General features: G+C 37.1%; 2 protein-coding genes across 2 annotated transcripts; both read left to right on the top strand.

Moving 5' to 3' along the window:
* The first annotated feature begins 256 nt into the window (after positions 1 to 256).
* On the top strand, positions 257 to 1,201 carry LOC125136464 (olfactory receptor 2B2-like). The gene has a single exon (XM_047797289.1). The coding sequence runs from the start codon at positions 257 to 259 to the stop codon at positions 1,199 to 1,201; it is 945 nt and encodes a 314-aa protein (XP_047653245.1).
* A 10,526-nt stretch (positions 1,202 to 11,727) lies between these two features.
* Positions 11,728 to 12,826, top strand: LOC125136499 (olfactory receptor 14J1). The gene has a single exon (XM_047797343.1). The coding sequence runs from the start codon at positions 11,779 to 11,781 to the stop codon at positions 12,742 to 12,744; it is 966 nt and encodes a 321-aa protein (XP_047653299.1). The 5' UTR covers positions 11,728 to 11,778; the 3' UTR covers positions 12,745 to 12,826.
* Positions 12,827 to 15,960: the final 3,134 nt, after the last annotated feature.

Raw genomic sequence — 15,960 nt, forward strand, 5'->3', positions numbered from 1 at the left:
AAGTAAGGATAACTTTTCAACTACATTGCTGGTATTCTTTTTATTCTTTTCTTAATAATATTTCAATATTACATTGATAATGTTGGCTCAACATTATACCATAATTGCGATATAGATGCAGATGATAGCAAAAGTGAGAGGTTCATCTTAGCATCTCTGGTCCTTAATTCTCTCTGGCTTCCTTTTACCATCAATACCCATCCCTAGAAGAGAGTATTTAGAGGGCTCAGCTGGAATTTCACCTGGCAGTGCCGATATGCGGATCAACAATCAGAGCTCACTAGATGACTTTATCTTACTGGGGTTCTCTGATCGCCCCTGGCTGGAGACACCATTCTTTGTCATCTTTCTGGTGGCTTACATCTTTGCCCTACTTGGAAATATCTCCATTATCCTGGTTTCCCACCTGGATCCCCAGCTTGACAGTCCCATGTACTTTTTTGTCTCTAATCTATCCCTTCTGGATCTCTGCTATACCAGCAGCACTGTCCCACAGATGCTAGTCAACCTTCGGGGACCAGAAAAGACCATTAGCTATGGTGGTTGTGTTTCCCAACTCTACATTTTCTTGGCCTTGGGTTCTACTGAATGTATACTTCTAGCCATCATGGCCTTTGACCGTTATGCTGCTATTTGCAAGCCCCTTCACTACCCAGTCATCATGAACCAGAGACGCTGTATCCACATGGCCACTGGGACCTGGATTAGCGGCTTTGCTAACTCCCTTGTGCAGTCCACTTTCACAGTGTTGACCCCACGATGTGGACAGAGGGTGATAGACCATTTCTTCTGTGAAGTTCCTGCTCTTTTGAAATTAGCTTGTACTGATACTCATGTGAATGAGGCAGAGCTCAATGTGCTAGGGGCTTTGCTACTTCTGGTGCCCCTCACCCTCATCCTGGGCACTTATGTGTTCATTGCTCGGGCAGTCATGAGAATCCGCTCTGCTGAAAGTCGCTGGAAAGCCTTTAATACCTGTGGTTCCCATTTGCTGGTGGTGTCCCTCTTCTACTTTACAGCCATCAGTATGTACGTCCAGCCTCCCTCTAGCTATTCCCATGACAGGGGGAAGATCATGGCTCTCTTCTATGGAATTGTCACACCTACACTCAATCCATTTATCTACACACTGAGGAACAAGGATGTGAAAGCTGCCCTTAGAAGGGCACTGACTAAGGAATTTTGGGTCAGGACAAGATGAGCTCTGAAGAGAAGGCCTAAGAAATAAGGATAGATATGTTTGCCTTTCAAAGAAGCTGTCAGACATGAGAGAAAAGTGTATCAAGTGTTATAAAGTTCACAAGTGGAGCATGACCAAGAAAGAAACAATCAGCTCTTAGTGATCTCCAGACAGCACTTAGCCTTTTTTTTTTTTTCACTTACCCATTTTTGAGACTGTTTTACAATATTGCATCTTACCAAGTCATATCACTTTTTTCCCTAACCATATCTACTCGTTAACTTAGTTTCAGGAGGGGAAGCTGGTTTACTAGCTAGAGAAAAGATATTTAGAAACTTTAGAAAATTTATTTGGCATAAACTATTTCTAAGTGAATTCCAAGTAAATTGGAAATAATTCCATTTTTTAAAATGCTATTAATAGCCTCAGTTATCTTTAACCAACATATAGTATCAGCCTTTAGTCATCTTCTAACATTCAATGTCCAGTTATATCATTCACCAAAGGCTTTTTTAAGGCCCCAGAGGCAAGTGAAATCATGAGACATTTAGCTTAAAAACATGTAAGATAGAAGCATGCAAAGGGAAATGCATAAAAAAAATTTACAGACAGTGATTTTAAATACAAATTACTTTTGACAAAAACCTTAGTCAGTCTTATGCTGTTATGATAAACAACAATGAGGTCATGGTGAGATCAAACAAAACTTACTCCGAGGAAGGAGGAAAAACAGAAGGATGCTTTGGACAGTGAACAGGGGTGGAAAACCTCAGGCAGAAAATATTAACTCTAGAAAACTTTATAGTAATTTATGAGTTAAAAGTGTAACTTCCTTCACCATTTGACTAAATTAGGCCTATTTCTTTTTTTTCTTTTTTTGTCTTTTTGCCTTTTCTAGGACCGCTCCCACAGCATATGGAGGTTCCCAGGCTAGGGGTCTAATTGGAGCTGTAGCCACCGGCCTACTCCAGAGCCACAGCAACACCAGATCCGAGCCGCGTCTGCAACCTACACCACAGCTCATGGCAACGCCGGATCCTTAGCCCACTGAGCATGGCCAGGGATCGAACCCGAAACCTCATAGTTCCTTGTCAGATTCCTTAACCACTGCACCGTGACGGGAACTCCCTAAATTAGGCCTATTTCAGTCTAGGGGTTATAAGAACATCAAGTTGAATTCGAAGCCTTGATTGATTTCTTAGCTTTATTTTTTTTAAAAGTCTTATAACCTCCAGCTATAAACTGCCTCACAAATTTGCATTAGTCAAAGATGCCTAAAGAAAATAGAGTGAGTTCAGTGACAACTCAACCTTATTGCCTGAAATGCAAATTAAATCTCATTTTTCATTAATGAGTATATGTAGTCCCATAAATAGAGTGATATACAAGCTGTGTGCCTTTTGGGGAAAACCATTTATTATCTTTGAATGTAGTTTCTTTGCCACCAAATAGAGATCTTACCATTTGCCTGAATTCAAAGATGCATGGGGAATTCCCCTTGTGGCTCATCAGTAATGAACCTGACTAGTATCCGTGGGGATGCGGTTCGATCCGTATCAGTGGGTTGAGGATCTGGCGTTGCCCTGAGCTGCGGCGTAGGTTGCAAATGCTGCTCGGATCCCTCACTGTGGCTGTGGTGTAAGCTGGCAGCTGCAGTTCCGATTCGGCCCCTAGCTTGGGAACTTCCATATGCCGTGGGTGTGGCTCTTTAAAAAAAAAAAAAAAGGCAGAAAATTCAAAGATGTATGAAATTGCCTTTCTTATAGAACATTGAATTTAATATTTAATATTGTAGCTGTGTCCCATAAAGCAAATCTAAATAATAAAAATTTAAAGTCATAGAGTTCTAAATCATTTTCTATTTGATTATTTATAAAATTATGAAAAAAGCACCAGTACAATTTCTGCCAGTCTCTCCTTTATAGTACACATCCTCAAGCTTTCTTTATAAAATTATTCTTTCTAAAGTGCAGTCTATCCGTGAATACATTTAATTATTTTTACTTACTTCAGTTCTTTAGTTGTTTCAAAGCAATGAATCACAGTCCCCTAATAAAACATGGTCTAAGGTCTTGACAAACACAAATTTTCTGAAAATCCATCAGTGTGTTTCATCAGGTTCCTAATTTTGAAGAATAAATACACTAGATGATATGAATTCTGGCATATGAATTAAATTGGTAAATGGTTGGGAACATTAACAAACTATACAATTTCAACACTGCCAAAAGTCATGTAAATTTGGAATTGAAAATACTGAAGATAGGATATAATATAAAATATGCATGAAATCTCCCCCCAAAATAAAATATTCTAGTAAATTGGGATCACTCCATGTAATGGAATATTTCATATGAATTTCTCTTTTCTCTGTGTGTGTCAGCATGAATCCTGGTGTTTTCCTACTCAGCATATTATTTTTCTTTGACAGCACTGGTTTACCCCACCCACATGAGGTGTCCATCCTTTGGATGGGTCTTATTTGAACAGCTTTTCAAGTGCAATGCCTTTTAATATAAGCCCTTCCCAAACCCATTATTCAGATTTGTAATTTTGCAGATTTCTCTGTCATGCTTTGGACATGATAAATGTTCAGTAAATATACCCAACATAATTGGATCTAGAGCTGCTTCTATTTTTTTTCCCACGGACTCTCTTTTTTTTCCATGTAACTCTTTCTTTCTTCTGGAAAGAACACTGCAAAAATCTACTTCCTGTCAATTAAGTACAGTGAACGCTTCCACTTTTTTTGGCCCAGTTGGGAGACAGATGAAGCCAGAATATAAGGAAACAGCTTTTATAAAAATGAAGAGTCCTAGTTACCTTAGACTCCTGATTTCCTCAATTCTACTGTCATCTTGAAAATGATACTATACAAAATATTTTGATCACAGTGTTTCTCACAATTCATGATTCATTTTTCCATAGGCCCTCACATCAATATGGTATAATATATTTAATATATGTATTAGTAAAAGTGTTTACAGTATTCATTTATTCATTCTATTAAAGCAATGTACTTCTCAGAGATTGTGGGTTGAACTTCTCAGAGGGCATTTGAAGTTACTAAATAAAAATGCTACATCTTCTTAGGTTTGTTAGTTTTGTTTAAAGGTCTAGGTGAAATTTAAATAAATGAACATTGAAGCTACTATTTTGTATTGGAATAAACATGGATATATTATGTTGTGGAAGCTGCATAGGTTTTCGAACAAAAACATGGGTCGGCAAAGACATTTAGTGCTGACACAGGAGGTTGCTCCACATGTGTCTTCAGAACCCTAGGGGTGTGTTTTGATTCGCCGTCACTAGTACAGATATGTAAGTTTACATGGTCCCGAATGGGAACACTGGCCTTTTACCTACCTGTGATCTTTACCGCAGGTATCAGTTTTAAGCATTTTTCACATTTATATCTAGATAATAAAATTTCTTACATTTGGGATTTTATGCATGCTCTACTTAGGCAAGGGAACATAGACTTTGCTACAGTAAAAAAAATCACTCCCAAATCCCAATTGTTTTACAGAGCAAAAACCCAAGATTTAAAAAAAAAAAAAAATTCTGAATTTTAAATTTTGAAATGCCATTAATATTTTTACATGAATGATGCCTGATATTTTAGAAGTTTATAAATTTAGATACCTAATTAAGTGAATTATAGTTCATGTACTGTCAAGCAGGCAAATCAGTATAGTGCAATGTTGAAAACATGATTTATGAAGAAATTTTTTAATATTCTTGAGAGAATTACTAAAACAAAATTTGTTAAATGTTATATTAGTAAATTGTATAATATCAGTAAGCCATTAAATAGGCATTTCGTGATATGAGAAAAAAAAGAGAAAGAAAAAGAAAAAAGAAAAGATATGTAAGCTGCTTTTGTTTGCGTTACGCTTTACATCAATAGCCGTGTTTACAAACATAAACCAGCATATGATTTTATGAGTTAGAAGTATAAAATTTAAAACCCTAAATTTCTTTCTAAAGTCACAGCTTGATGGGTGAGAGTGTTATGTGTTTAAGAAAGAGCACAAACCAGTGAGCAAGCCAAAGCCATATTTCATACATTCATTAAATTTGTACAAAAAGATGGTCTACTTAATGTAAACGTCTCCACTAAAACTCTATTACTCTTTTTATTATAAATACTTTGATTTTTTCATAAAGAAGATCCAGGGAAAATTTGGGGTTAACAACTCCATTGGACCATAGGATTACTGCCTTAGGACCACTCGCTTGTGACTGTAATTCTATAAGAATCGATCTTATTGGTTACTTTAATTTTCTAGATTAAGGAGTAGCAGAAGAAAAAAGAAAACTGTTAAATGAGTTCTAGTACTTTAATCCTGGATAATGGGAATGAAAAGTAGCATTCAGTGGGAATGGAGTTAGGTATTTCTTCTCAATCACACATCAGTAGGCTCTAAATCAACAAATCCTTGAAAGTAGAAGGTGAATGAAGTATCAGGTCTTGAATTCCTCACTCATCTATGGTCTGACATGTCCTCAGACCACAATGAAGTTAAACTAGAAATCAGCAACTGAAAAATAAAAAATATCCAAGCATTTGAAAATTAAATATTCCTCTACTCCATGGATCAAATAGAAAACCGCAAAGGAAATTAGATAATATTTGGAAGTAAGTGAAAGTAAAAATGCCGTATATCAAAATTTGTGGGATGCTGCTAAAGCAGTGCTTAAAGGGCAACACATATTATTAAATGCTCATGTTAAAAAAGAAAAAAGGTCTCAAATCAATAGTATAAAATTCCACCTTAAATAAAAACTAAAAGAGAAAAACAAAATTAACCTAAGTTAAGTAGAAGCCAGGAAATAATAAAGAAGAGAGTAGAAATCCATGAAACTAAAAATAGAAAATATTAGAGAAAATTCATTTAAACCAAAATCTGATTCTTGGAGTTCCCAAGTGGCTCAAAGGATTAAGAATCTGGTGTTGTCACTGCTGCAGCTCTGGTTACAGCTGTGGCTCAGGTCCGATCTCTGGCCTGGGATCTTCTGCATGCTGTGGGCATGGCCAAAAAAAAATAAAATCTGATTCGTGGAATAGATCAGTAAAATTGCTGAAATTTCAGCATGACTAACAAAGAAAATAGGAGAGAGAATATTCAATTTATTGGTATCAGGGATGAGAGGACATCAATAGAGACTGAACGCTCAAAGGGTAATAATGGAATATTATGAACATTGTATGCAAGTATATTCTACAACTTAAAAACCAAAAACTAAAGTACCTCATTTTTGATAAAATAGATAAGCTGAATAGCCATATAATCATTAAGGCAATCAAATTTGTAGTTGAAAACTTTCTAAAATAAAATCTCTAAGCCCAGATGGCAAATTCTACCAAACATTTAAGGAAGAAATAACAGTAGTTCTACATATTTCCTTCTGGAAAACAGAGAAGAGGAGGGTGGTTGTGTTTTAACCAGAGACCACAAGAGAGAGCAGAGTGCAGACAGAGTGATGAGATCTGGGGCACACATCTTTACTAGGGTCCATGGGTAGAGTGGTTTGGGGTTCCCAGCGTAAGACCAGATCAATGATATCAAACTAAAAGGGTGGGAATTCGGTAAGTTCTACACAGGTTTTATCTAAGGGGCACACAGGGGAAGGCCCAGGGGGGCAGAGGAGAAATTGTTGATCAGTAGGGCTGTTGGGGAAGTCAAACTGGGAAGATACATTTGCTTATGACTCTGAGGGCTGCTATCTTTGTGGGGGTACTTGCATGAGGGGTTAGTGTCATTTTAAGGTCCCTGCTGGCCCCACTTGGCCGAACAAAATAAACACCAAGGAACCAATACTACAAAGAAACTTAGCTAAACTCTCTGCAGACTTCTAATTTAATAGTTCACAATTTTCCAAGGAAAATCAAAAACATTATTGATGTCGGGAGAAAAATAGTAATGACTCAGTTACATTTTATCGTTTATCTTCCTAGACTATGGGGAGATATCAAAGATAACGTGAGAATTAAACTTTTAATGGAAAATCTTTCCATCTGAGCCATCTAAGTGATTTCAGACCAGCTAATGTTATCAGTTGGATTATAAATAAAAAGAAGTTTGGGACTTTCCGCTAGCTTCAGGAAGCCACAGAAGAACATCTTCATGGCATGCCATCAAGAACTGGAATCTTAAAGTTGTAGAACACGAGTCAGAAATTGAAAATACAGATAGAAAATAAAGAGAAGGGAGAGTTCCCATTGTGGCTCAGTGGAAGTGAATCTGACTAGTATCCACGAGGATGCTGGTTCGATCCCTGGCCTCACTCAGTGGGTTAAAGGATCCAGCATTGCCATGAGCTGTGGTGTAGGTCTCAGACATGGCTCAGATCCCAGGTTGCTGTGGCTGTGGTGTAGGCCACCAATTGTAGCTCCAATTTGCCCCCTAGCCTGGGAACTTCCATATGCCCCAGGTGTGGCCTTAAAAAAGCAAAAAGAAAAAAAAAAGGAAAAAGAAAATAAAGAGAAGAATTTTGCAAAATACTGCAATTCTATTTTTCGCTGAATTCTGAAAGATCTACATAAAATTGTTGATCAGAATCTTGCTTTAATGAAAATGCTTTCTTATACTGGTTATTTTTTCTCTAAGAACAGGGTTTGAAAATTATTTTGAGAAAACTTTGTGTGAATATAGCTACTAACCACTATTTCTAGTTTGATTACAGGTACATAAATCATAATTTTAAATTGATTTCATATAACACAACCATTTAAAATTACATATTAAAATTTCTCTTTAGATTTTTTCTTTGACCCTGTGTTATTTAGAAGTGTGTTGTTTAATCGCCACATATTTGGGGATTTTCCACTTATCTTTCTGTTATTTTTTTCCAGTTTTCACTGATATAAGTGACATATAACATTGTATTCAACCTGATTGTTTTGGGGGAGCCGGTCCTGCGGCATTGGAAATTCCCTGACCAGGGATCGAACCTGAGCCACAGCCATGACAACATTGAATCCTTAATTGTTAGGGCACCAGGGAACTCCCCTGATGATTAGATATATAGTATACATTGCAAAATGATTTCCACAATAAGTTAACATTCATCACCACACAGTTATAATTTTTTTCTTGGGATAAATTTTATGATCTACTCTCTTAGCAACCTTCAAATATACAATACTGTATTGTTAACTTTAGTCACTGAACCATACATTACATTCCCAGGACTTATCTTATGACTGGCAATTTGCACTTTTTGCCCACTTTCACCCATTTCACCCACTCCCTGAAGCACCTCTGTCAACTACCAATCTGTTCTCTGTATACTAAGAGGTTTATTATTATTATTATTATTATTCCATATGTAAGTGAGATCATACAGTATTTAATCTAACTTATTTCACTAAGGAACCATTTGTTGTTGTTGTTTTTCACCTTTTGAGGGCTGAAACCGTGGCATATGGAGGTTCCCAGGCTGGGGGTTGAATCGCAGCTGTAGCCGCTAGCCTATGCCACAGACACAGCAATGCCAGATCTAAGCTGCATCTGTGACCTACACCACAACTCACGGCAATGCTGGATCCTTAACCCACTGAGCGAGGCCAGGAATCGAGCCTGCGTCCTCATGGATAATAGTCAGATTCATTTCTGCTGAGCCACGAGGGGAACTCCAAGACAACCATTTTAATATTTTGCAACTATAGGCCCTTTCTGAGCTTTTGTAATTTAAGTGAATGATATCTAATCACTTTTGTCTCCAAACACACCCAATTGTTTACAGTCTTCCTAAAGCATTCGGTTCTGAAATGATTAATTCAATTTTGGTCAGATAAGGGAAGTAGGTATTATTTTACAGGTTTTTTGACTGTTGTTTTGGTGGTCATTGCCTGCTTTTCATGTGTATTGATTAAATGTATCCATTCTCCAAAAAAACACACACACTTCTCCAATCTTATGTAATTTTATTTATGAAATACATTCATTATTCTATTTGAACTATACATAGTTTTTTTTTTTTTAATTATCTCACTACTTTTAAATGTTGAAATCTTTGGATTCTCTCTTAACCAGCATGAAGAAAATTGATTCTAGTTTCTTTTGGTTATACCCTACCACCTTTATCCAAAGTTTTAATCAAACTATCTATTAGGTAACAATTTTAAAAACTATGCTAAAGTAGAAAATTCTCTCCTTAAAACTGAGCCTAAGAATATCTTTTTTTGGTCACTCCTATGCTGTCTTCCTTATTCTTATAATAGCCTTGTAAAAGCAAGTGTGATACGTATTACAATAGTTGTGCAGCACTGTATTAGTCCCTGGGAATCAAAACTGAGTTTGCAACTTTTGAAATTCAATTTCTTAACCTTAAAAATGTGAAAATATTTTATTAAACATAATCAAAAAGGAACTTACAGCTATTTTTAAATAGTTTGCAAAAAGAATATAATTTACATTGAATTTTGGACATTTAGGAATAGATGAAAGATTAAAATTTTTAAAATTTATTTCATAATTAAAAAGGTAGATCACATGTTAAATGTTCACAGCACAATAAAAAATGCTTTTCCCATAAACCATAAGTATTTGAAAATGGAATACATGTATTTTTGGATGAAAATTACCTATCTATGGGATTGTTAAAATGGCGACTAGATAATCAGGTTCAGAGTTATTTTAGAAAAGACCCAGTGTTTGGATGAAGTTTAGACTCAGTGGCCTCTAAGTCTTGTTTTAACCCTAAGATCCTTTGATTCTGTAATTTTGCATGCATTTATATAAACAATTAGTAAACATTCTCTTTTTTACATGAAGTCCATACAACCATGCATAACTGTATTGGTGACTGATAAATCTGAAATTGATTATTCTTACTAGAGAAACTGTTAAGTCTGAACTCCTACAGAATAAATTTTACAAAATATATATTTTTCTTTCCCTAGAATGCAGACTCTACAATTCAGTTAGACCCAGATGATAATTAACTACTTTCCACTGAGGCAATTCTTGAGGGAGAGATCTATCAAGTCCCATTCTTGAACGCCAAGAGTGTTTACCTGAAACACCAACCACGCTGAACAGATTTGTTCCCAGGTGCCAGGGCAGCACTGGCTTTACTTCAGGTGTCATGGGCTTAGTGGGAAGATCACTGTTCAGTCTTGGCTGAATGCATCTCAGTCCTTTCCTTACATGAAAACTGCAAAGATCGAGACACTAGCTCAATCCTAGAATAAAATATTCAATTTTAGGATTAAATGATATTGGTTCCTAGTAAGATCAACTCTGGTGAGTGAAACTTCTCCACATTTTATGAAATTGGCAGCTGTGCTCCATAGTTTGTTTCACATGTTATTAGTTTTTTTTTTGAATCATGTTTATCATGTATCTGTATCTATTAGTCCTCCCATATGCCTCTAACAAGTCCGCAAATGACCTTGATGATGGTAAATTAATTCTTCTCTTGTATTTTAAATTTCCTTTCTTAAATAAATGAATCTATTTTTCCCTTTTAAAACAGGGTTCCATTGGTTCTATGATGTCACTCCCAGGGGTTTTCTCTTTCCTCTGTGATTATTCTTTCCATCTCTTTGATTGGATCTTCTTCTGCACATTTGTTGAAACTTGATGGTATCTAAAAGCCTGTCCTCACACTTCTTTTCTGTCCTCCCTTTTTAACTCAAAAATATTCTTATGGATTTCTCTCATAGCTTAGCAGGTTAAGGACCAGGCAATGTCACTGCTGTGGCTCTGGCTACATCTGTGGCATGGGTTTGATCCCTGGCCCGGGAACTTCTGCATGTCATGGGTATGGAAAAAAAAAAAAATCTTTTAAGTGTTATTTAAAAGGAGCCAAGTTAACTGATTTTCTACATGGTTTGCATACTCTTACAGAACTGCTGATGTTTCAAGCACTGCCATAGTCTTCTGAGTTCCAAATCCTCAAATCTAACTTTATGATTGGCAAACCTCAGTCTGGGATTCTCCCATCAAAACACATCTCTTCTCCCAGCCATCTCCCTGTCACCATTATCTGTTTCAAAGAATAGCATGACTTCTCTTTTATTTGCACATTCATCAACCATCAAGACTTTATCAGTTCATTATTTCTCCAGAAAATTCTCACAACTTTTTTCAACCTACATGAAGATGTTAACCACATTTAGGAGTTTTATTTTTGAATAATGGCTAAAGATTTCTTTGAATTAAATATTACCTAATTACCATGAAGATAATTTTTATTACTCAATGAATTTATTACATTTATAATTGTACAATGATCATCTCAATCCAATTTTATAGTATTTCTATCCAACACCCCCAGCACATCCCCCCACCCCCCAGCCTGTCTCCTTTGGAAACTATAAGTTTTTCAAAGTCTGTGAGTCAGTATCTGTTCTGCAGAGGAGTTCACTGTGTCCTTTTTTCAGATTCCACATGTAAGTGATAGCATTTGATGTTGGTGTCTCATTGCCTGACTGACTACCATGAAGATAAATTTATCTTGATTTCAGTAGCTCTACTCTGAGTACACTTAGTTATTTGAGTCACAGATATATTAATTATCATATATGTTTTCCACTGTTCTTTGGCTTCCTAAACAGAGTCACACTTGCTATCTTCAGAGTGACCATGGCCAACCTGACCTCGATGAGTGGATTCCTCCTCATGGGGTTTTCTGATGACCATAAGCTTCAGATTTTACATGCACTGCTGTTTTTGGTGATATATCTATTGGCCTTGACAGGCAACCTCCTCATTATCACCATCACTACCTTGGACCATCACCTCCATTCCCCCATGTATTACTTCTTGAAGCACCTCTCTCTTCTGGACCTCTGTTTCATCACTGTCACAGTCCCCCAGTCCATTGCGAATGCACTTATGAACAATGGCTACATTTCTCTTGGTCAATGCATTCTTCAGGTTTTCTTCTTCATAGCTCTGGCCTCATCAGAAGTGGCCATCCTCACAGTGATGTCTTATGACCGGTACGTAGCCATCTGTCAACCACTGCAATATGAAACCATTATGGATCCCTGGGCCTGTAGGCAAGCCGTGATAGCTGTGTGGGTTACTGGGGGCCTCTCTGGGCTGACACACACAGCAATTAACTTCTCTGTCCCTCTCTGCGGGGACAGAGTCATTCACCAATTCTTCTGTGATGTTCCTCAGATGCTGAAACTAGCTTGTTCTTATGAATTCATTAATGAAATTGCAGTGGCTGCATTCACGACCTCGGCAGCCTTTTTCTGTTTGATCTCTATTCTGCTTTCCTACACGCGTATCTTCTCCGCAGTGCTGCGGATCCCATCAGCCCAGGGCCGGACCAAGGTCTTTTCTACCTGTCTACCACACCTACTTGTAGTCACTTTCTTTCTCTCAGCTGCGGGCTTTGAGTTTCTAAGGCCACCTTCTGATTCTCAATCAGCTATGGACTTCATGTTCTCCATATTCTATACTGTGGTACCTCCGACCCTCAATCCCGTTATCTATAGTTTACGGAATAAAGCCATGAAGGCAGCGCTGAGGAAGGTACTGTCGAAAGAAGAATTTGCTCAGAGAAAGAAGTGCTTTAAAGCCATTTTTCAACTCTGAAGGACCATACGAAAAAAGCATTGTTAGTATGGTTCATATTGTAAGAGGAATAAATCTGACTCCTTCCCAGACCAGAACTCCCTTCCAACCTTTCTATTCTTTATATTCTCCTCGAAATACAATTCTTCAAAATTTAAGATGTTATGCTTCTGAGGACATTGGCCTTGTTTCCATCAGTTCAATTGTATTTTTAGGCATATTTTGAGAATTTTCCTGAACTAAAAGGGAAAAGGCAATTAGTTTGGGATTTGACAATTGTAACTTAAAGTTGGCTTTTAACAAATCGACTCCAGACTGCTGTCAAGTGAGCTGATTGTGTTTACGAGATAGTATATCATGGTGTATGTATGTGATTTCCAGTTCACCTCCAAGTTTCCTATGTGCATTAAGTACCCATATTAATTTTCCCTTGCTATTATGTATTATAATAGTTTTCCCCACAGCAGTTTATTCAGTCTCTAATAAATGTCCACATTTTTTCTTTTAGCTCTATCATACAATTCTTCTAGCTATGCCATATCATCCCACTTCTATCAATTGAGACACTAAATTTAGGAGAGATTAATTTTCTTGAGATTTCTCAAATAAAAAGTAGTAAATATATGGACTTCCCATTGTGGCTCAGTGGTTAAATCACCCAACTAACATCCATGAGGATGTCAGTTTGATCCCCGGCCTTGTTAGTGGGTTAAGGATCCGTCGTTGCCATGAGCTGTGGTGTAAGTCATAGACATGGCTCGGATCTGGCATTGCTGTGGTTGTGGCGTAGGCCTGCAGCTGTAGCTCTGATTCAACCCCTAGCTTGGGAACCTCCATATGCCACGGGGCCCTAAAAAGATAAAAGACAAAAAAAAAAGTAGTAGTATGTGATTCAAACTCACATTTGTCTGATTCTAAACTCACCTCTTTGCCTCTATGCATTGCAAATGCTTTGTTTCCCAAAGTGAGTATGTGTGTACATGTATCATCTATTAAAAATAAGCATATTCCATTATTATTCACTAATGAAGTAGTCAGAAGACATCTGCTTTTCCATAACTGGAGATGTTTGTTCATTCATTTCCTTTTCTGACCTGTAGAAGAGTTTGATGAGATAGTTTTTACAGAGTTAGGCGGGAATGCCTCCTGGATATGTGAAACAAAACAAAAGTGAGCAAAATAGGAAAAGCGCAAACCTATAAGAGTAGCAGATCTTATAGATCTGAAAATCCGATGCATTTGAGAGTAATGTAACCTTTTCCAGGAAGGACTCATAAGTCACGAGAGGACAATATTCTACTACTCTTCCCTCAATTTTGAAATAAACCAAAGTACATGTTGTAATAACAGTGGAAATGAGCAATTGCTGAGTAATGGGGGGCATTATTTAAATAGATATTTGGGATTAATGGTTCTGTCTATATCTACATGTGCATACACCTGAGGAGATTTTTTTAAAGGTCATGCATTTCTTTTCTTCCCATATGAAGCTGTAATTGATGATAAAACTCCTATTTGTACCATATGTTGCAGTCCCAAGGTTTGGTCAACAACTATTTATCTTTCTCTATATGCACATTTAAAAAATATGTGTTATTTGAAGAGGTTGCATATTATTTGTAAAAAATTCCAGATGGAGATAAAGAAAATTTAAAACTAGATAAAAAATCCATTGAATTGATGTTGTGCTATTTATGAATGTGCTTCCAGATTTGTTTAACTTATGTATATGCATGTGTGGATATTATTTTGTGTTGCAATGTAATGGTACATAATGACCGATAAACTCTTTTGTTATGACATAATGTCATAAACATGTTTCTAAATCAATAGGTAAAATCATTTTAATGGCTGTATTCTATGTTTAACTCATCCCCTATTTAAAATGTTTCTCTTGGAGATTAGACCTCTAGCCTGGGGACCTCCATATGCCGTGGGCGTGGCCCTCAAAAGACAAAAGACTGGAAAAAAAAAAAAGGAAAGAAAGAAAACAGGAGTTCCTTTGTGGTGCAGTGGGTTATGATACAGCATCGTCCCTTCAGCGGCTTGGGTCGCTGTAGCTGCTGGGCTACTCCACAGCCACAGCAACACCAGATCTGAGCTGTGTCTATGACCTACACCACAGCTCATGGCAATGCAGGATCCTTAACCCACTGAGCAAGGCCAGAGATCGACCCGCATCCTCATGGATACGAGTCGGGTTCATTAACTGCTGAGCCACAATGGGAACTCCTATTGCTATTATTTCAAACAATACTTTGATGAATATCTTCATTCATGCGCATATTTGTACATATATATGATTAAATCTTAGGGAACATGCCCAGTAAGAGAATTACCTCTTCTTTATTCTCTCATTTCCTACATGTGTTCAATATATCATTGAATCTCCTTTGGTGGCCATTGGTCTTTATCTCCTCTAAAACACAAAAACTTCCATGAAATGCATTAATACTAAAATGCTATTACATGGAGTGTTTTTCTCTCACAGAGAAAATTTTAAAATTCTCAAGGGACAGAGAAATGGTCCTAAACAAAGATAATTAACATTGTGTAATTTCAAAGTTCCCGTCATGGCTCAGCGGTAATGAACTCGACTAGTATCCATGAAGACAAGGGTTTGATCCCTGGCCTCGTTCAGTGGGTTAAGGATCTGGCGTTGCCATGAGCTATGGTGTGGCTCGCAGACACAGCTCAGATCCCACCTTGCTGTGACTGTGGTGTAGGCTGGCAGTTGTGGCTCTGATTCGTCCCCAGTCTGAGAATTTCCATATACCTCAGGTGCGGCCCTAAAAAAGACAAAAATAAACCCAAAAAACAAACAAACAAAAAACCATTGTGTAATTTATTTGAGTGAGACCATTTTGAGCTAGAAGGCAAACCTCACCAATACTCTCAGATCAACAAAATGCACTGTTTGTAAAGAATGTCCCCATTCAATCAAGATAAGCCACCCAAGAGAATGCCAGTCAATAGGAAGGACACTATTTGCAGACAATGGACATTACAGTTTTTGACAATTAAGATAAGGTTAATCTTAAGGAGCTGCACTTATCAACAATAAGGTTATTGTTTGCAGTTTCTTCATTTCACTTTGTGTTCATTTATTCATTTTTTTTGTTGTTGTTGATTCCCAATTTTGTCATCTTGGGAAATAACTGGTCTGTTCACCTAGTTGTTGGCCTTAGGTCAGTGAATACTCTTTCACTCAACAGCCCTGTATCCAACCAAAGTACT

This window comes from Phacochoerus africanus, chromosome 9, assembly GCF_016906955.1.
Source record: "Phacochoerus africanus isolate WHEZ1 chromosome 9, ROS_Pafr_v1, whole genome shotgun sequence".
NCBI lineage: Eukaryota > Metazoa > Chordata > Mammalia > Artiodactyla > Suidae > Phacochoerus > Phacochoerus africanus.

Bases quoted from the DNA above. Each gene is read 5' to 3' on its own strand.
- LOC125136464 (XM_047797289.1), top strand. From the start codon at position 257: ATGCGGATCAACAATCAGAGCTCACTAGATGACTTTATCTTACTGGGG.
- LOC125136499 (XM_047797343.1), top strand. From the start codon at position 11,779: ATGGCCAACCTGACCTCGATGAGTGGATTCCTCCTCATGGGGTTTTCT.